This window comes from Peromyscus maniculatus, chromosome 9, assembly GCF_049852395.1.
Source record: "Peromyscus maniculatus bairdii isolate BWxNUB_F1_BW_parent chromosome 9, HU_Pman_BW_mat_3.1, whole genome shotgun sequence".
Taxonomy (NCBI): Eukaryota; Metazoa; Chordata; class Mammalia; order Rodentia; family Cricetidae; genus Peromyscus; species Peromyscus maniculatus.
Window position 1 is genome coordinate 4,694,948 of NC_134860.1, and position 21,335 is coordinate 4,716,282.

The following is a 21,335-nucleotide window of genomic DNA, read 5'->3' on the forward strand; positions in this document are numbered from 1 at the left end:
TCCTTAGAGCAGTAGTTGTTTCTGGTTCGGGTCAGGAAATGACAAACAAGTCAGAAATATCTTGCCATACTGTCATGACTGTCCTATCAGAAGGACTCAGGACCCAACTTGAAGAGACATCCTCTGATTAAAGAGACAGTTTGATTATTAATAAGGACAATAACTTCAGTGACTGTGAACATACATTTGTTTATGACTTCATAGTACAATTTGTAAATGAAAACTTCATTGCTGGCCTTTGGAAAATGCCAGGGAACCAACTGATTATTTTAAAAGTCAGCAAATATGGAGAAAGAATGAAAGAATCATCCATATTAGCCTGCTTTCTTTTCATACATTTTACTTCAAGTTCACCAAATAGTTTATAAAGAGAGGTTTTTATGGAAATATTTTGATTAATTGATGAACAAAGAGTGATGGAATTTTACAGTTTTCAGCCCCCAGTGCAGCGCCGTGTATCTGTGCAGTGACTGTAAAGTTGTGGGGCTGTGGAGATGGGCCAGTGGGAAGAGTGGTTGCCCTGCGGACCTGAGGGCCTGAGTTCAGAGCCCAGCACCCACATAAAAGCTGGACATGGTCACAAGCCTGTTAGCACAGCACAGCGGGAAGCAGACATAGGAAAAGCCCTAAACTGCTAGCTAGCTGGCCTACTTAAAAAATAGCAATAGGAACCAAGCTAAGACATTTCTGTCTGGTTAGTTTAATAAGAGTTGTATGTAAAACAGAGAGAATTTAAGTTCTCTCAGTGGAATAAGTTGAAAAGTTATATAGCAGGACACCTGGCATTCTCTGTTGGCCTCCCATGTGTGCTTATAGGTAAACACAGTTGTATCATACACACACAACACATGCATGCACATACAGTTTTTAACAAAGCTATTAATGTTACAGAATGTACTGCTTGGTTTTGTGTGTCAACTTGACACAAGCTAGAGTCATCAGAGAGGAAGGAGCCTCAGTTGAGGAAATGCCTCCATGACATCCAGTGTAAGGCATTTTCTCAATTAGTGATCCATGAGGGAGGGCCCAGCCCATGATGGGTGTTGCCATGCCTGGGCAGGTGGTCCTGGGTTCTATAAGAAAGCAGACTGAGCAAGCTATGGGGAGCAAGCCAGTAAGCAGTACCCGCTCCATGGCCTCTGTATCAGATCTTGCCTCCAGGATCCTGCCCTGTTTGAGTTCCTGTCCTGACTTCCTTCAGTGGTGAACAGCAATGTAGAAGTATAAGCTGAATAAACCCCTTTCTTCCCAACTTGCTTTATGGTCATAGTGTTTCGTCATAGCAATAGAAACTCTAACTAAGACACAGGACAGACAACTAGACCTTATGTGCCTCTTTGGGGAAGGATATAATTCCACTTGTGAAATATTTTTACTCTCTCCTCTCCAGAAAAATCAGTTCTGACTCTAAATCTTGATTTGTAGAATATATAAAGGGCAGGGCTGGTGGCTTAACTCGTGTCAGTGGAAGTATACTTGCCTGGTATGCAAGCGCAAGGCTCTGGGTTCAGTCCTTACTAACACACACACACACACACACACACACACACACACACGCACGCACGCACGCACGCACAGGAGTAAAAAGATGAGAAAAAATGGGGGCAGTGGGATAACTGGTCACTGTAAGGAAGCAGCCAATGAATACAGAATCTAAAAAACTATATAAGGTAAGAGGCAGTGTGTCTCAGTAAGTGTGTTACAAGAAAATTGAGAGAAGGGAAAGAGGAGAATGAATCTACAGACTAATGGAATTTCAACCACAAGTTGTTGACAGTGTATGGTTCTTAAAGTGGTTCCCAATGTGATGAAATAAGTTAAAAATCAGTTGATATAATTAAGGGAGTTTGTATGTAAACTAGACATTTGCTTTTGAAAAATTACTAACTTGTTAAACATGTGATGTTCTGGTTTTGTAAAAAGTTTTGGGGCTGGAGAGTTGGCTCAACAGTTAAGATCACTGGCAGCTCTTCTTTAGGACCCAGATTTAATTCCCAGCATCCACATGACATTTCAAAAGTCTGTAACTCCTGTCCCAGGGGGTCCAACATCATCTTCCGCTGTCCATGAGCACTGCATGTTCGTGGCTCATAGATATACACTGAGGCAACTACTCACATGTATAAAAAAAAGTAAAGTTATTTTATGAATATTTAGTGAAATATATATGGATAAAATTATATGATGTTTAAAATTGGCTTCTAAGTAATTCTTGATTGGGTGGCAGTAGAATTTGTGAGGGTATTTGCTAGGGGTTGGCAAATGATCTGCTCAGGGCCAGATAATGAAGGCTTTAGTTCTGTCACTCATAGGGTCTCTGTCATAGCTGCTGCTCTCTACCCTTGCAGTTTGAAAGCTGGCTGCCACAGACAAAACACCAACAGTCAGCATGGCTATGTGCCAATAAAGTTTTATTATAAAAAGCAGGTTTGACTTAGCCCACAAGGCAGTTTGCTAACTTTTGCTCTGGATGAAACGTATAGGCATGAGGTGACAGTTGTTGAAGCTAGGGTGCATGAAGATTCATTATACCTTTTTCTGTGTATGTTTTTGTTGGTTTGTTTTTTGAGACAGGGTCTCATTATGTAGCCCTGACTGGCCTGGAATTTGCTATGTAGTTCAGGTTGGCCTTGAGCACATAGAGATCTATCTGCTTTAACTACCCAAAGTACTGGGTTAAAAGCATGCATCACCACATCCAGCCCGCTTTTTGTATTTTTTATTCATGTTTGAAATTTTTTATAATAGAAATGAAGCTTTATTTTTTTTTGTAAAATTAAGGGAATTATTTTATATATAACTCATAGTCTTTGTTTTACTTATAATTCTTATTGAGCTAACCAGAGAGTAGTTGTTTTAATTTGGTTTCTATTACTATGATAAAGACCATGGCCAACAGCAATCTGAGCAGGGAAGGGTTTCTTCGGTATACATTTATCTCTGGCTACAGTTCATTGAGAGAAGCCAACGTGGGAAGTGAAGCAGAGGCCATGGAGGAACGTTATACTGTCTTATTCCTGTGGCTTGCTCAGCTGGCTTTCTTACCCACCTCAGGACCACCTGCCCAAGGATATTACCCCACAGTGGTCTGGTCCCTCCCACACCCGTCAGTAATCAAGAAAATGTACCGCAGACTAGTGTACAGGCCAGTGGGATGGAAGCATTTTTTAATTGGGATTTCTTCCCAGATGACCGTAGTTTGCGTCAAGGCGACAAAAACTAACGAGCACATGGCTCAGTGGAGAGTGGGAAGTTTTGTAGCTGTTTTGTTTGATCTTTTCATGCTCTCAAAGAAGCAATACACTGATTTTTAAGTGATAAACACACCCTTAAGCCATTTCTATATGTCAGGCTTCTTTGTGTTCTGTGGCTGACATGAGGAATAACTATTTCTTCCCTTGTTTAGGCATCAGAGATAAAGTGTCTGATTGGGGTGCATTTCTAAAGCAGACCCTGAGAGGAGCCTGTAGTCCTCCTGTGTCTCTGCTAGAGGGCGTAAGTATCAACTGCTTCTTAAACCACTGTGGAAAACCTTTGCAAGAAATCCAACATTAACTGCTAATTTACTCCTTAGAGCATAGAGAAATGTTGTTCTTAGAGTTGTAAGCACGAGCATTTAGACTTCGTAGCAGAAGTTGTACTTTGACTTGCTCAGTATCTGAGAAGCTTCTGAATCAGTTTTCTTTTGAGGTTCTACTAATAGATACTTCCATGCCCATTTGTGAACACTGTTTCAAACAACTTTAAATTTTTTTTGTACTCAGATTAAATTTTTTATTCTTACCCAGGGCCTAGCACATCTTGAACTTCTGGTAAAAATTAAATGAATGAATGGATGGATAGATGGATGGTTGGATGGATGGATGAGGTTGTGAACAATGAGCATATAAAATATCCTGCCCTGCATTGATCATGATTCTGCCATTTTAAAACTTATAACTATTAATGTGTTCCTCCATTTGTTCATTTGTCCTTTTATACATCTAGATATGAAAGCTTCACAGAGCAGTTTATACTAGGAAAATATGTAACAGTGAATGATAAGAATAATTAAGTAGTCTGGGAGTGGTGTCTCATACCTTTGGTTCCAGCACTCAGGAGGAAGACAGGAAAAACTGAGTTTGAGGCCAGCATGGTCTGTATAATGAGTGCCAGGATGACCAAGACTATGGAGGTTGGGGGCAGTGGTTAAGTGATGACTTTGGAACAAGTTCACTAATGTTTTGTTTTGTTTTTTCTTTAACTCCATCCTCATTCCTATATTCTGGGACTTAAACCCAAGGTAACTACTGTATAAATTAAGTTCCCTCTAGTCTCTTCTTTTTTTATTTTTCTGTGTGTGTGTGTGTGTGTGTGTGTGTGTGTGTGTGTGTGTGTGTGTGTGCGCGCGTGCGCGTGCGCGCGCATATTTATATGTGTGTGTGGAGCGCACGTGTGGGTCAGAAGTTGACACTGGGTGTCTTCATCAATTGCTCTCCTCTATTTTTTGAGACAGAGGTTCTCCCTTGTCCTGGAGTTCACTAGTTGGCTAGATTGACTGACTAGCGAGCCTTTCAGGGTCCTCTAGCCCTGTTCCCCCGTGCTGGGATTATAGGTGCCTGCCTCCACACCCAACTTACATAGGTGCTGGGAATCTGATGTTATTTTTCTTTCTTTCTTTCCTTCTTGTCTTTGTTTTTTCAAGACAGGGTTTCTCTGCACCAGCTCTGGCTGTCCTGAAATTCGCTATGTAGACTAGGCTGGGCTTGAACTCACAGAGGTCCTTAATGTGCATTGGTGTTTTGCCTGCTTATATGTCTGTATGAATGTGGTGGATTTCCTGGAACTGGAGTTACAGATAGTTTTGAGCGGCCATATGGGTGCTGAGCCATCTCTCCAGCCCGCCTATTCTTTATTGTAGTTTTAAATACATATCTAGATGGTAAAATTTATTTTATTTATTTATTTATTTATTTATTTTATTATTTACTTTTTGGTGTTTTCGAGACAAGGTTTCTCTGTGTAGCTCTGGCTGTCCTGGAACTCACTCTGTAGACCAGGCTGACTTCAAACTCAAAAGATCTACCTGATTCTGCCTCCCAGGTGCTGGAATTAAAGGGGTGCTCTACCACTGCCTAGCTAGCCTCAAATTCCCTATGTAGACCACAGTGGCCTTGAATTCACAAACATCTGTCTGCCTCTGCTTCCTGAATTCTAGTATTAAAGATGTGTAACAACATACCCAACTTACAATTTTATTTTTAGTGGTATATATTTGTGTGTGTCTGAGTATGGGTTTGTACACCTGAGTAGGAGTGCTTGTTGAGGCCAGGAGAGGGCATCAGATCCTCTGTAGCTAGAGTTATAGGCAGTTGTGAGCTACTTGACATGGATACTGAGAACCAAACTCAAGTCATCTATAAGAGCTGTACGTACTCTTCACTGCTGAGCCATTTATGTAGCCTCTAAGTTTTCTTAGTAAAAAATCTAGATAGTTAAATTTTCCTTTCCTTTCGCTGTAACCAGAAGTTCTTACCGTTCATGAGAACAAGTGGAATGGGGACAACAAGTAAAATCTCATCAGTAGTAGACACATTATTGCTCTTTAGATCAAAATACTAAGAACAGTCTAAAAGGTAGAGAAGCTGACATCTGTGATCTAATCAATAAAAACAGTATATATTTTTTAAAAAAAAAAGAACAAAGAGAAGCATAAGTGGATATTGACTTGTGTGTAGTGCTTATACCAACTATTCTCTGGTCTTTTTAGGTCTTTAGGATTCTAAAAGAGGGTAGGCATGTTTGACTTTCTCTTTAATGGTGATCATAGTTGCTTTCATAATCAGAGACAAGATTCTATTTTTAAAATTATACTAAATGAAATAATAATTTAGAGATATTTGTTAAAATAATTTTACTGTGTTATAAGTAAGATTTTCTTTATGATAAACATTTTCATATCATCCAAAAGTGATATTGTGGGAGACGGTCTGTAGACAATGTAATTTAATGCCAGTGTTTGGGTGAGTAAAACTATATGAAGACTAGTTTGGGAAAATTTAGAACTTGACTCTTAAAAAGAAACACTAACCCCTGCCGTTTCATGTTTCTAACCTACAGCTCCGTCATGGAAGGAATCCTTTAGACCTCATTGCCCCAGGATCCAGACTAGAATGCCAAGCTTTTCAGGACTCTTTAAGCACTTGGATTGTTACTGTTGTTGAGAACATTGGGGGGCGGCTGAAGCTGCGTTATGAAGGACTTGAAAGTTGTGACGGTTTTGAACACTGGTTGTATTACTTAGATCCGTTTCTTCATCACATTGGTTGGGCTGCTCAGCAAGGATATGAACTTCAGCCCCCACTAGGTAAAGAGTAACATAATACTTTTCTGTAAACTTCTGTTATTGCTTTATTATTAATATCTTTGAGGCTGAAAATGTATTCTACATATTATAAAAACCTTCCTTAATTCACATAAAAATGTTTTGTATTATACAACGTAATTGCATTAGGTGTATATTTCTCTTTGATTTTGTTATTACACTTAGAGTTTAGCATACACTACTGATTATACCTCAGGCTTTCCCCTAACCAATATTTTATCCTTACTTGCATTTATAACTATGTAGTCCAGTTTGAGTATTTGTTGCATTATTTTGTGGGCTGCAGCATTACTTCTGCTCTTACTGTAGAGATTTTAACAAACTTTCATTTTCTGGCCTCTTAAACAGAGTCCAATACTGAGATTAGGGTACAAGTTCTTTTGTATGAAGGTGGACCTGAACCCCTCACCCATAAAAGAAAAAAACCCAGGTGTGGTGGTGCATGTCTTTAATCTTAGTACTTGGGAGGCAGAGGCAGGCTGATCCCCGAGTTCGAGGTCAGCCTGGTCTACAGATCAAGTTCCAGGACAGCCAGAACTACACAGAGAAACCTTGCCCTCTTGCGGGGATGGGGTGGTGGTGGTGAAACAATCCTGAACTTTCTCTAACCCACAGTAGAAAGTACTTATGTTTATGTGAATGATTTCAGAAGTTAAAACTATAGGTTTTCTCCTCTTAAAACATGCTGTTTTGTTATACTAAAGCCATCAGGCACCTGAAAAATGAAGCTGACTGGCAAGAGATTCTGGCCAAAGTAAAAGAGGAAGAGGAAGAGCCATTGCCCTCTTACTTATTTAAGGTAAAAACAGAAACTCATGATAAATACAAATTTTCTCCTTATAGTAGATAGTAGCAATTAGAGGATAAAGAATGGAAAGTAACCATTGGAGGCAGGAGAGTGGCCTGTGGTGGGAAGGAGGGGTCAAACTGGAGAGATTATGATCAGCCTTGTTTTCCAGCAGTTAACTGGGTTTCTCTCAGTGTCCTCTTAAAGCTACCTGAATGTCTTCTTTTCCAGTCTTAACTACATAACCTTAACTAGTTAGGAAATAAGTGTAATCTTTCTTACGGGTGTTCGTTGTATTCCAAACGGAGAGAGGAATGTTTTACATGAGTAGTTGTTTTTGTCCTGAATAGATTTTTCCCAGGAAGAAAAATTACAGGATGATGTACCAGAAGCTTGACAGCTCTGTTATTTTAATTAACTAGATTACCTTGTTGCTGTGATGAAATGCCTGTGACAAGAGCAACCTAAGGAGTAAGGGTTTATTTTAACTCCTGCTTTGAAGGGAGGGAGGCTGTCATGGCTGAGAAGTATGGAGACAGGAGCTTGAGGTGCCTGGCTACAGCAAACATGCAATCAGCAAGCAAAGAGAAAGGAGTGCTGGTGTGCAGCTCACTCCCCACTTTTCCAACAAGTCCAGGTCCACAGTTCATAGGGTGTTCTCCACGGTCAGAGTATAGTTCTTCTCTCCTTGCTTAAACCTCCCTGGAAATACCCTTAGAGACACACCCAGAGCTTGTCACCTAGATGATCCAGATTCAGATGATCTGATTGACAATGGAGATTAACCATCACAAGTAGTCAGCTATATATGAGGGTAAATTAAGTCAAAGATACTTTATTTTTACTCTTTTTTGTTATATACATTTCAGGATAAGCAAGTTATTGGAACCCATGAATTTTCTGTAAATATGAAATTGGAAGCTGTGGACCCATGGTCTCCCTTTGGGATTTCTCCTGCTACAATTGCTAAGGTGAAATGGGAGTAATTTTCTTCTGGAAAGAATTGCCATCAGGGTGACTAGTTGAGGAAATGGTGGTAGTTTGATCTTGAGGCTATGCTAATACAATTCACTGTAAAGCCAGATCTCTTCTATATATTTGTATTGTATTGTCCAGTTTCGTGTGTCTGCGCCATTTCTTCTTCAGAGCTTAGCAGTCCTGAACAGCCAAAGCAGAGCATAGCCAGAGCACCAAAGTAGGAGAAGGAAACGTTCTTTAGAGGCAAGCCTTACTTTGTATAACAGAAAGGACTTGACTAGTATTTGGGCCCATGTTTATCAAGTATGAATCCAGGCAGTGCCATTGCTTATCTAACCAGGGACAGGTTTTAGGGGCATAGAGAGGCATGTAGGGTCACAGAATTAGCATCACCATTAGGGTAGCTACAGCTGTGTGTTCTGGACTGAGACTTTAATCTCTTCAACAGCTTACAAAATTAAGGCTCTTGTTAAGAGTGACCACATTGTCAAGGTGCAGTTCTTGTGTAATGGGAAGTATTTGGCTTAGGACCAGAGCAGAAGCCCATTTTCTGAAAGTAGAGCCCAAGGTGGATTATAACTATGGGAATAATTACTAGGATGCTTAATTATCTGACTTGATGAGATTTACATTTTCTTTGTCTTAGTGGAAGATTATTCTCAGAGCACTGAGAGATTTTTGAGCCTGTAAGTAGTCTTAAATCTTTGCTGGAAGCTGGAGGAAAGGCTCTGTGGTTAAGAGCCTTTAACAGAGGATTAGTTTAATTCCCAGCACCCACATCATGTGGCTTATAACCACTTGTAATTACAGTTTCAGGGCCTCCTCCTTAGCACCTACACCCATGTGACATATATACACACACAGACATAGACACACATGTAAGTAATGAAATAAAAAGAAATCTTTAAGACACACACACACACAGAGAAAGAGAGACAAAAGGAGACTGAGACCAAGACCTATCAACCTTCTCTGGAGTCTGAAGAGGACATTTATTATGTTCTTATTTTTGGCATTTGAAGTTAGTATAGTAATGTAGTTGACCCCTTAACTTAAACTAAATTTTGCTTTGAACCCAAATACTTGACTGAGTTCAGGTTTGCAGTTCCTGGACTGTGTAACCTGCAGTAAGATACTTTACTTTTCTTTAAATTCATTTTCCTTACCTGAAAAATGGAATTGGAAATGGTACCTGCCTCATTAGATTGTTACAAAAAGTAAAACTGAGTAAATATATGAAGATATTTAACTAAACTAGTACCTGATGTAGAACTAACGTTTATTGAATATTTTAATAATCCAGCGTGAGTATAAACAGTGTTTGATTGTGCTAAGGAAAGTACAAGTCTATCTGTGATAGATACATGTTTGTGCGTGCGTGCGTGTGTGTGTGCGTGTGTGTATAATGTGTATAATATACATAAATCCATTGGTCAGTTTTATCTGTTTACTTATATAGATTTTTGATAATAAGTACTTTCTGGTGGAAATGGATGACCTTCGACCAGAAGACCATACAAGGAGATCATTTGTGTGCCATGCTAACAGTCCTGGCATCTTTCCTGTACAGTGGAGTCTAAAGAATGGTTTACACATCAACCCTCCTCCAGGTGCGGATTTGAGTCCTTCTGTGTTGTTTCTCAAAATTATTACTATCCTAATTAATTATGTAGATTCTCACTATGTAGCTGAGTGTGTCCTCATGTTCACCATATAACCCATGCTGGCCTTAAAATCCTCATGTACCAGCCTTAGCCCTTGAAATGTGTGTTGGATGGTATTGGTAAGATCTTTTATACCTCCTGTCTTGAGTATTATGGAGGCCCAAGATAAGGTAAATGAGATCTAGATTCCATAATTTGATTGATTGATTGATTGATTGATTGAGGAAAGGTCTTACTATGTGGCCTGACTGGCCTGGAACTTGCTATGTAGACCAGGCTGGCCTTAAACTCACAGAGATCCACCTGCCTCTGCCTCCAGAGTACTGGGACTAAAGGCGTGCGCCACCACACCCAGCTCATTCTGTAATCTTTGAATTCACAAGCTGAAGTGTTAGTATTTTTCTCATACTTTGACATATATTTGTATAGCCAGCTAGAAGGACAGGTTTAAGCCTGATTCTATTGCTAGTCTGTTCCATTTGGAATCTGTTGGGAGGTCACAGAGGGGTGGTGTCCTAGTTTGCTTCTCTGTTGCTGTGATAAGACATGGACCAAAAACAACTTTGGAGAATGGGTTTTTTTCATCTTATACTTAAAACTCATCACTAAAGTAAGTCCAGGCTGGAACCCATGGCAGAAGCAGAAGCAGACTATGTAGGAATTCTGCTTAATAGTTTGTTCCTTATGGCTTGCTCAGACTGCTTTTTTGTACATACAACCTAGGACCACCTTCCGAGGGGTGGCAGTCCCCACAGTAGGTTAGGCCTTCCCACATTAATCATTAATTAAGAAAATGCCTTACAGACTCTCCCCTGGGATGACAGTCTGATGAAGGCAATCCCTTAATTGAGAGTCTCTCTTCCCAGATATGTCTGTGTTTGTGTGAAGCTGACAGACACTAATTAGTACAGTAGGTTTGACAAACACTGAGCATGTAGTCCTAGCTAGAAGGTGGATGAGTTTTAGGTGTTGAGGCCTTGTTATGGAGATGACTAGTCAGAGGGACGTTATGATCAAGATCTAAAATGTGTAACAGCTCATTTTACTTGTTCTTGTAACTTTGTAAAATATGATATTTTGCCTAATCAAAGCACTGAACTAAAACTTCACTGAATTTGACTGAATTTTTTAGTATTTTTAAACTTGGAATATCTGGAAAATGTCAGATATTAGTTTTTCTTATACCTGAAAACCAGATTGTTTTGACTTAGTAGGCTTTGGTAATCAAGGCTTCTCTTGAATGCTGACTGCTGAAGCATTGTACTGGAAGTACTCTTATATTAGCAAGGATCATAAACTGTCCTCCACCCAGCCTTCATTCATCCAAAAAAACATTTATGCAATGTTTGTTGTGAACACGTATTGAATTTATCACTGAGAAGGCAGAGATGAGATAACCTAGCCTTTCAGGAGGCGCATGGGAAAAAACATCCACAGCCCTTCCAGGTTCTCCGCCATCAGCGAGCAGAACACAAGGGCACCTGGCGGGAAGGCATGGCATTGAACACTGTGCTGGGAACGTGTTGCTTTGCAGGGAGGTGCAGGATATTCCAGGTTCTTGATACTGCTTGCTGCCTTTGTGTGAAAAGGAGAAAACAAGGATTAAAGACATCGGAGCTTTGGGCATTCTGTCGACAAGTCAGCTGAACCTGTAACCAGAGGGAGAGCAGGGCGTGTAATTGAAAGCGACAGTGGCCCGCGGAGATGGCGCAGTGGCCAAGAGCGTTTGCTGCTTCTGCAGAGGTCCAGGGTCCAGTGTCCATAGCAGGGCTCATAGCTGCCTGCACCTCTAGCTCCAGGGTATCTGGTACCCACTTGTGGACTCTGCAGGTACCAGCATACATGTGTGAATACATGCACACAGATGCACATACACTTGTATAAAAATAGAAGTATTTAAGAAAGGACCGTGTCAGGGAATGTTGTATCAGAAGTGAGACTGGGTCAGAGGGAGCGCTGGGGCCTCTTTGTTTGGTGGAGAAAGAGGACAGCAGGGGCTGTCGCCTGTAGGAGGACACAGTTCTGCGTAGCCTGAGATTACGCTCTGGGCAGAAAAGGTCAGACAAAAGTCAACAGCAACCATGTAACTCTCATGCAGACGGAGTTGAGTCAGATCCTAGTTTGGAGGTGTTCCTACCAAGAACCTTGGCAGATTAAAGTAGAGAATTGTTTATTTTAGTCTGAGTTGAATTTATGATTCAGATTATATAAGAGCATTTAGAGTTTTAAAATGTTTTCTTAATTGACATATACTGTATGTATTTATGGAGTACAGGGTAGCATTTTAATACATACATTCAATTATAATGATCAGGGTGGAGTAATGGACATATCTGTTAGATATTATATCATTTCTTTGTGTTATGAACAGTCAAAATCTTCTCTGTTAGTAGTTTGATTTTGTCAACAATAGTAGGGACATTATTCCTCCTATCCAGCTGCATCCCTGTGCCCACTATTCTCTCTATCCCTGGGAGCATTAGACAGATTCTGTAGTACATGAATCTGAAAACAGTGTTAAGAGTATTGCAGCAGACCCAGGGTATGGTGGTATATGCCTGTAGTCCTAGAACTTGGAAGGTGGTAGAGGAAGGACAGTCAATAATTCAAGGTCAGCTTTGGCTACATGAGTTCTAAGGTACCCTGAACTACCACATAAGACCCTGTCTTAAGGGAAAAAAAAAAAAGACATTGTATTGGTATTAGCTAAGACATGTTAAGAAAAGCAAATGGTCTTATTAACAAAAAGTCCTCATTGATTAAAAAGTACTAATAAGCCGGGCGGTGGTGGCGCATGCCTTTAATCCCAGCACTCAGGAGGCAGAGGCAGGCGGATCTCTGTGAGTTCGAGGCCAGCCTGGTCTACAAAGAGAGTTCCAGGAAAGGCACAAAGTTACACAGAGAAACCCTGTCCCGAAAAAACAGAACAACAACAACAACAAAAAAAAAGTACTAATAAAATCAATAAGACTAAATTTCTATATACAAAACCAAATCCTGTCTTTTTATTTTGTTTTTTTTAAACTCTTGACAAATTGTCAATAACTAGTCATACAAAAAGACTGCTTAAAAAGACCTGGTTTGAAATTTGGAAGTTTGAACAACTATTTCATTAATTTTATTACATAATTAAATTTTTTCCAGAGTAATTTTATAAAATTAGCTCTGTATAGTTGTGGGTTCAGTTCCCTAGCATGAAAAGTACTAATTATGGTTTATATTATAGAGTGCCCCTCCACATTGATGAAAGTACATAGACTAACAGTATGAGGAGTTGTGAGTGGACACATGGCAGATGCTGGAGTCAGAGGTGTATTAGGTGTGAATCATTGCTCTTCTGTCTCTGTTCAGGCTTCCGGAGCCAGGACTTTGACTGGGCTGACTACCTCAAACAGTGTGGTGCCGAAGCTGCCCCCCAGAAGTGCTTCCCTCCGGTGAGATCCCACAGCCATACCTTGGAGAGATCATGTCCTCAGTTTATATAGTGACCACATTTTTTTTCCTTCATTGTGATTCTTGTATTTATACCTCATTATTTTCAAAATAATGTGCTATACTCTTGAGGTGTTAATTTTAGACACTTGTGGTGACATAGGATAGTAAAGAAACATTTAACTGTTTGGTGTTACCTTCCCTTCTGTCATAACCATCACTAGTTAGTTTTGATAAAATTTCAGTTAAAGATTTACATTATATGCATCTTTAATAGCTCACTGCTGCAGTATTTTATGGTTATTTTCCTTTTTAAAACATTTGTCATGTGAATAATTGCTGTTTTGTTGCTGTTTGGTTAATTTCTTTGTGTCTATTACTAGTTCTTCCCTTACCCTCCAGTAGCTTCTTGTTACTAATTCCACAAAGGCAGTCCAATCAGAAGATGAATGTTTCTGATATTTTTTTTCTCCCTGGAAAGACAGCTTTCGAGGCTTTACCGAGTAGTTCTGTGACTATCACACAGGGAATTCCCTCTCCTCTCTTAGGATTTGGAGCTGCTGTTAAATAGAACTCATGGCCTCTTTCCTCTTTCCTTGGTTTACGTGTGTGTGTGTGTGTGTGTGTGTGTGTGTGTGTGTGTGTGTGTGTGTGAGAGACAGAGACAGAGACAGAGACAGAGAGACAGAGACAGAGCGATACAGACAGAGACAGACAGATATATATATATGCACATGAAAAGGCCAGAAGGGGATGTTGGGTGTCGTCTTGTTTCTCTCCAGTTTTTAAAAGGTAGGGTCTGTCACTAAAGGTGAAGCTTTCTGTTTCTGATAGGCTCATTCCCAGAGAGCCTGTGGTATCCACTTGCCTCTCTGCACCACAGCTTTGGCATTACAGACATCCGCCATCATGTCGAGCTTTTTGTATAAGTACTGAGGATTTGAACGCAGGTCTTCTTGCTCTCTCAGCAAGTACTGTTACCCACTGAGCCATCTCCTCAGCCTCTTACTTGGTTGTTTTGATGGAGCCTGTTATTGCTTACAGCTTCTTAAAACATGGTTATAAGGACTGTGTACACTTGACTAAATTCTGTATATTGAAATTTTCATCCTACTGATAGACTCAGAGTTTAGCTTTAATATGAAAGTTAGGTTGGATATTACCTCAGGATTTAAAAAATATTGCTCACTTGTCTTACTTCTAGTGTTTTGTTTTGTTTTAAGTCAAAAGACAATTTTACTCTTGAGGTTTTATTGTTGTTTTTTTGAGACAGGATTACTCTTAACTTTTTGTAGATGAACCTGCCTTTCCTCTCCCCTTGTGCAAAGTTGCAGGTAGCCTGCCTTTTTTCCTCTTATAGAAAACATAAAATCTCAGCAGAGCCTGGTGGCGCACACCTTTAATCCCAGCACCTGGGAGGCAGAGGCAGTGGATCTCTATGAGTTCAAAGCCAGCCTGGTCTACAGAGTGATTTCCAGATCAGCTAGGCTACATATAATTTTTAGACCTTGTCTCAAAAAACAAACAAAAATTTATAGTTTTGTTTTGTTTTTTGTTTTTTGGGTTTTTTTTTTAGATTTACTCTCACTCTGTAGTCTAGATTGACCTCAGACTCACTACGTGTCCCAAGGCTATCTTTAGATTCATGGTAATCATCTTGCCTCAGTTTACCAAGTGCTGGGGTCAGGTGGATCTCTGTGAGTTCGAGGCAGCCTGGGCTACCAAGTGAGTTCCAGGAAAGGCGCAAAGTTACACAGAGAAGCCCTGTCTCGAAAAACAAAAAACAAAAATTTTTTTAAAAGATGTATTTGTTTTTATTTTATGTATCTCAGTATTTTGTGTTTATGTGCATGTGATGCCCTCAGAGGCTAGAAGGGGGCATCAGATCCTTGGAAACTGAGTTATAGATGATCGTGAGCCACCCTATAGATTCTGGCACCAAACCCAGGTCTGTTGCCAGAGTAGCAAGTGCTCTTGATCTCTAAGCCATCTCTCCAGCCCCAAGTTTTTAATTTGCTATACTATATTTTTTTATTTTCAGGACTACTTCTCTTCTTTGAATAGTTCTTCATTTTGTTTTATTTTATTTAATTTATTTTTGCAGTAGAGTCTCACTGACTTGACAGGATTTCCCTATTTCTGTCTGCCTAGAACTTGCTATGTAGATAAGACAGGCTTTGAACTCACAGAGATCTACCTGCTTCTACTTCCTGAGTGCTGTGATTAAAGGCATGCACCATCAGACAAAACTCTTAATAGTTCTTTATTTTTAGTGGTGTACTCTTCTTTAAGTATGAAATAGATTTTCTTGTCTGCCAGAAAATGTTAACACCACTACTGGTTTGAAGGTTTCTTTGCATGCTATCTGCTTTTTTATTGTATGTAGCTTTTATATTCTTAAATATATGATCATTCTAGATTACTGATTATATTTAAGAATGGGAAACTAAAACAAAAAAACTGATTAGAAAATTTGAGCATGTTTAGATGGGGTTTGTCAACCTTGACTTTTCCTACAGAGTGGGATCTTTAATTGAGTGGCCATTAATTGAGAAAAACTAAACTTCTATCTTGATGTGTTATCCTATTACTGTGAAAGATCTTTTCCTGTCCCCTGTCTGATATTATAGAGGCTACGGCTGGGCCTTCACTACATACACACCTTTGAAAGTTGTTTGTGTCCTCCTGCCCAAAGATCTTGTATTTTATCTTTTCCAGAGAATAAATCTCACTTTCTGTAGGGAAGGGAAAGACACAGTTGCCCTGAGGTATGTAATAGTACATAATGGCATAATGTAAATGCTTTTTAAATGTTTCTGGAAAAAAAAAAAAGAGAAAGAAAGTTTAAAAAAAAAAAAAAAAAAAAGGTCCTCCAAGCATGAAGGTACACATCTGTAATTCCAGTGCTCTAGGAGGCTGAGGCAGGAGGATTGATATAAATGGGAGGCCAGCCATTTCTAAATAGTAAGACCCCCATCTCAAAAAACATTTTGTTTTTAATTTAAAAAAAATGAGGGGCTGGGAATGTAGCTCATTATCTTTTTAGAGTGCTTGCTTAGCATGCCTGGAGTCCTGAGTTAGAGCCTCAGAACTGTGTAAGCAAGGTGTGGTGGTACCTACCTGAGATCCTAGCACTTGGAAGGTGCAAGTAGAAGGATCAGGAATAAAGGTCACATCTTTGCACGTAGCAAGAGTTAGAGGTCAGTCTGGGCTACATGAGACGTGCCTGAAACCAACCAGAGGAACCATGCAAATCAACTAGACCTTGTTTAGGTCACTCACTTCCACCCCCCCTTGCATCGGTGCTGGTTCTGACAGTTCTTGGCTTTCTTCACTGCCAATCTATGTTTGCTATCTCTTGTTATATGCGTCCTACTAGGTTATGGTTTTATTTTTAAATGTATTTATTTATTTTGTGTGTGCATTTGTACATGTGCATGTCATGGCACACATGGAACTTTTCACCTTCCACCTTGTAGGTTCTGGGGTTCAAACAAGGACCTTTATACACTCAGCCCATCTAGATAGCTCTAGGTTTATATTCTCAATAACCAACAGCAATTTTTAATGAGTTATCAGGAAGGAAAATAACTAAATCTTAAAACTTGTTTCCTCCTATTTTTCCTTTGCTTCCTTGAAAACAAAACAGAACAAAATATGTTTATTGCTTTACTGTAAATTTAGGGATTAAATACTGCTTGCAAAACATTCCAGTTGAGCACAAGTTAGTACTAGATATTAATCTAATTAGTAAATTTGATTCATTGATTTTCTTCTAGTCAATTTATGAGCACCAGTTTAAGAAGAACATGAAAGTGGAGGCAGTGAACCCTCTTCTCCCTGAAGAAGTCTGCATTGCCACCATTACTGCCGTGAGAGGCTCTTACCTGTGGCTCCAGCTAGAAGGTAAGGGCCAGCATCCCTGACAAGTTTCCTGTGGCCATTTCTTTGCTCTTCCTGCTCACCCGTGTAGGGTAGCTTGTTAGACTCAGTGGACTTGTTAAATAGTGAGATAATTTGAAACCCAAGATTTTAAGCTAACATTTTACTATTTGTCCTTGACTTTTAAATTTTAGGAAATGGAAGTCAATAAAAGCTCTTTAAAGTCCTTTATTTACATAAGGGCAAGTCAAAATAACGTTTATTTTGATGTTACCAAAATACATTAGTATAACATTAACTGCCTCACTTATTGAAGAGGTGACATTTTGGTTGTCCCAAGACAACAGAACCAAATAGAATGTAGACAAACTTAATGTATCTTTCTCAAGGTAATATTTAGTGATTAGGCAGGTTTGTGGATGAAGCTACGGAAGTGCTCGATGCTGCAGCTATTGTACGTGGCCTGCTTTTTTTTATCCTGCTGCCAAATAGTCTCTAAAAAGATGCCTTCTATTTCTGATTTGTAGAATTGATGTGTAATGAAGATGTCAAGAACAGTATTTACTGCAGACATCCATGCAATATCTGCCAAGCAACTTGGCAGATCTTTTCCTGATTGGAGTTTATTGTACCACATTCAGGTTTATTCCAAGAACACAAGACCTTAGTCCTGGTAGTTAAAGTAAACTTTTGCCCCCATCCTCGGGTTATTTCAAGGAAATGACTGTGGTCCTTATTAGCCATCTGAATGACACCAGTCAGAGCTCCAGGTACTTCTCTGCTGTTCCTTTGCCAAAGTTCGCTGTGTGTTTACTTCCTTCTTGGTTCTTATAAGTTACAGATAGAAGGCAACTTATTTTTTCATAATATTTATGTAACATAAATTATATGACTTCCATGAGAAAGATCATTGCTTAAGAGACTTGTGTCTATATTATTACAGTGCTGTTGAAAAAGTAACGTGTAGGACCCAGGCATGGTTGTGCATTGCCTATAGTCCCAATACTTAGGAGGCTGAGGCAGAGGGATCGCTATTTCAAAGCTAGCCTGTATTACCTAGTGAGACCCAGTCTCAAAAACTAAACAAACAAACCACATAAAACAAAGAAACTTACAAAGGAAGCTGTTTAATAATTCAAATTTTGTTTTCTTAATCTAACAGGTTCTAAGAAGCCTATACCTGAATTTATTGTAAGTGTGGAGTCGATGGATATATTTCCTTTGGGCTGGTGTGAAGCCAATGGCCATCCTCTCAGTACTCCTCGTCGGGCACGAGGTATTTGTCTATTTCTGAATTAGAGGACTGGTTATTAAATGATCTCTTGCACAGGTGCTACCAGTCACAGTGCATATAGACATTTTAGAGAAAATCAAAATGATATTTAGTATCTTATTTTATTTTACAATATAATTTAATTCTACATATCAGCTACGGATTCCCTTGTTCTCCCCACTCCAGTCGCCCCCCCCCCCCCTTCTCCTCAACCCAACCCCCTGTTCCCATCTCCTCCAGGGCAAAGACTTCCCCGAGGATTGAGATTCATTATCTTTTTGTGTAGGCAGTTATTTATTGCAGCAAACTCTTACTAGCTTAGAGGTCAGGGCTAAATTTCGGAAATCTTGATTTCTCACAGACTGTAATAATACAGGGTTCCACAAGGGCAGGTATTATCTTAGGGCTTGAACTAGGCTCCCCATGTTTACTCAGATAGGTACTGGCAAATGTCTTAGTCCATTCTGGTTTTGATAGCAAAATTCTATAACATAATGTATCTATTATCACGGGGGCTAGGAAGTCCAAGTGATAGGGTGTTTGCAGATATTAGGATCTGTTTTCTAGATAAGGCCTTTTTTTCTTTTTCAGATTTAAAAAAATTTATCATATGTGTATGAGTGTTTGGCCTGCATGTATAAATATGTATCATGTGGGTACCTGATGCCCCCAGAGTTCAAAAGAAGGTATCAGAGTCCCCAGAACGGAGTTACTTATGGTTGTGAATTACCATGTTGGGACTGGAAACTAAACCAGGGTCTTCTGTAAAAGCAGCAAGTACTCTTACCCTCTGAGCCTTTTCTTCAGCCCAGAGATGTTCTTGCTGTGTCTTCACATGCTAAAACAAACTGCTTACTCTCTGGGGCATTCTTTGTAGGGGTACTAATCCCACTTATGAAAGGTCTGTCTTCAACGCTTGCCAAATGCCTCACCTTCTAATGTGTAAGTAGGGTTTCAGAATTAATTTGAGAATACAGTCAGACATTAGCAACAGGAATTCATTTCCATAGGCTATTGAACTGAGGAACTTAGTTCTTTGCTAATCATTGGCTGAAGTTCTTTGCCAGATGGATCTCTTCATAGGGCAGCTCAGAAACTGGCTTCTATTGGAATGAGGTAGCCATTTTTTTAAATTTGTACTTTCCTTTTTTTTTTAATTGGAGACAAATTCTCACCATGTAGACCCTGGCTGGGCTAGAACTCAGTTTGTAGACCAGGTTGACCCTGAATTCAGATTTGCCTACCTCTGCCTCCCAAGTTCTATGTAAGAACAAGTGCTCTTAATTGCTGAGCCATCTCTCCAGCCCCTTCACTCTCTTTTAGTTATATGGTGGTGGTTTTTTTCTACATTTATTGTGTGTGTATATTTGTGTTTTTGTATGCACATACACATGCCACTGCATACACATGGAAGTCAGAGAACAACTTCTGGGAGTTGATTCTCTTTTTCCATCAAGTGTTTATTGGGAATCAAACTCAGGTTGTCAGACTGAGTGGCAAGAGCCCTAATTGGTCTTATTAAAAACCCGGAGCCAGATATCAGGGTGAAAGTTGAAAGATCAGAGAAACAGAGCAAGCCACCTCTTAACTCACCAGCTCCTCAGCCTGCAAGAACCTAAAAAGACCTGAGTTCCTGTCTCCTCCCACCTTATATTCCGTTCTCTGCCCAGCCATATCACTTCCTGTCTCCACCCTTCTAGTGCTGGAGTTAAAGGTGTGTGATCCCAGTGCTGAAGTTAAAGGTGTGTGATCCCAGTGCTGGAGTTAAAGGTGTGTGATCCCAGTGCTGGAGTTAAAGGTGTGATCCCAGTGCTGGAGTTAAAGGTGTGTGATCCCAGTGCTGGAGTTAAAGGTGTGATCCCAGTGCTGGAGTTAAAGGTGTGTGATCCCAGTGCTGGAGTTAAAGGTGTGTGATCCCAGTGCTGGAGTTAAAGGTGTGATCCCAGTGCTGGAGTTAAAGGTGTGTGATCCCAGTGCTGGAGTTAAAGGTGTGATCCCAGTGCTGGAGTTAAAGGTGTGATCCCAGTGCTGGAGTTAAAGGTGTGATCCCAGTGCTGGAGTTAAAGGTGTGTGATCCCAGTGCTGGAGTTAAAGGTGTGATCCCAGTGCTGGAGTTGTTAAAGGTGTGTGATCCCAGTGCTGGAGTTAAAGGTGTGTGATCCCAGTGCTGAAGTTAAAGGTGTGTGATCCCAGTGCTGGAGTTAAAGGTGTGATCCCAGTGCTGGAGTTAAAGGTGTGTGATCCCAGTGCTGGAGTTGTTAAAGGTGTGATCCCAGTGCTGGAGTTAAAGGTGTGATCCCAGTGCTGGAGTTAAAGGTGTGTGATCCCCCAGTGCTGGAGTTAAAGGTGTGTGATCCCAGTGCTGGAGTTAAAGGTGTGTGATCCCAGTGCTGGAGTTAAAGGTGTGTGATCCCAGTGCTGGAGTTAAAGGTGTGATCCCAGTGCTGGAGTTAAAGGTGTGATCCCAGTGCTGGAGTTAAAGGTGTGTGCCACCACTGCCTGACCTCTGTGGCTGGCTCTGTCCTCTGATCTTCTTTATTTCCTAGATTACAAGCAATATATCACTGCACCCTTATCCACCAAGCCCTCTTGTCAACCCTCTGTTCTCTTTCTACACACGTTTTTAATTTTAATGTATTCCAGTGTAATTCATTGGCTTTTTTTTTTTATCACCCCTGCTCTTACTGTCATATTTAAGAAGGATTCCACAAATTCAGTGCCATGAACTTTTTTTGATATGTAAGGGTTTTGAAGTTTTATCTCTGTGTTTGGTAATTTGCTTTCATTTTTATATATGATATAAGTTAAGAGTCTGGCGGGGCTGGAGAGATGGCTCAGTGGTTAAGAGCACAGACTGTTCTTCCAAAGGTCCTGAGTTCAATTCCCAGCAACCACATGGCGGCTCACAAATATCTGTAATGATATCTGGTGCCCTCTTCTGGCCTGCAGGGACAC

General features: G+C 40.1%; 1 protein-coding gene across 8 annotated transcripts in view; it reads left to right on the top strand.

Moving 5' to 3' along the window:
* Nucleotides 1-21,335, top strand: part of Sfmbt1 (Scm like with four mbt domains 1) — a 126,198-nt gene that overhangs the window by 86,014 nt on the left and 18,849 nt on the right. For all 8 annotated transcript variants that reach the window (XM_016000092.3, XM_076544161.1, XM_076544158.1 and 5 more), the window contains exons 6-13: nt 3,407-3,495; nt 6,100-6,346; nt 7,069-7,163; nt 8,021-8,122; nt 9,589-9,739; nt 13,145-13,227; nt 17,005-17,131; nt 18,270-18,383. In XM_016000092.3, the coding sequence (XP_015855578.1) occupies nt 3,407-3,495; nt 6,100-6,346; nt 7,069-7,163; nt 8,021-8,122; nt 9,589-9,739; nt 13,145-13,227; nt 17,005-17,131; nt 18,270-18,383 (1,008 nt within the window). The remainder of the gene's footprint in view (nt 1-3,406; nt 3,496-6,099; nt 6,347-7,068; nt 7,164-8,020; nt 8,123-9,588; nt 9,740-13,144; nt 13,228-17,004; nt 17,132-18,269; nt 18,384-21,335) is intronic.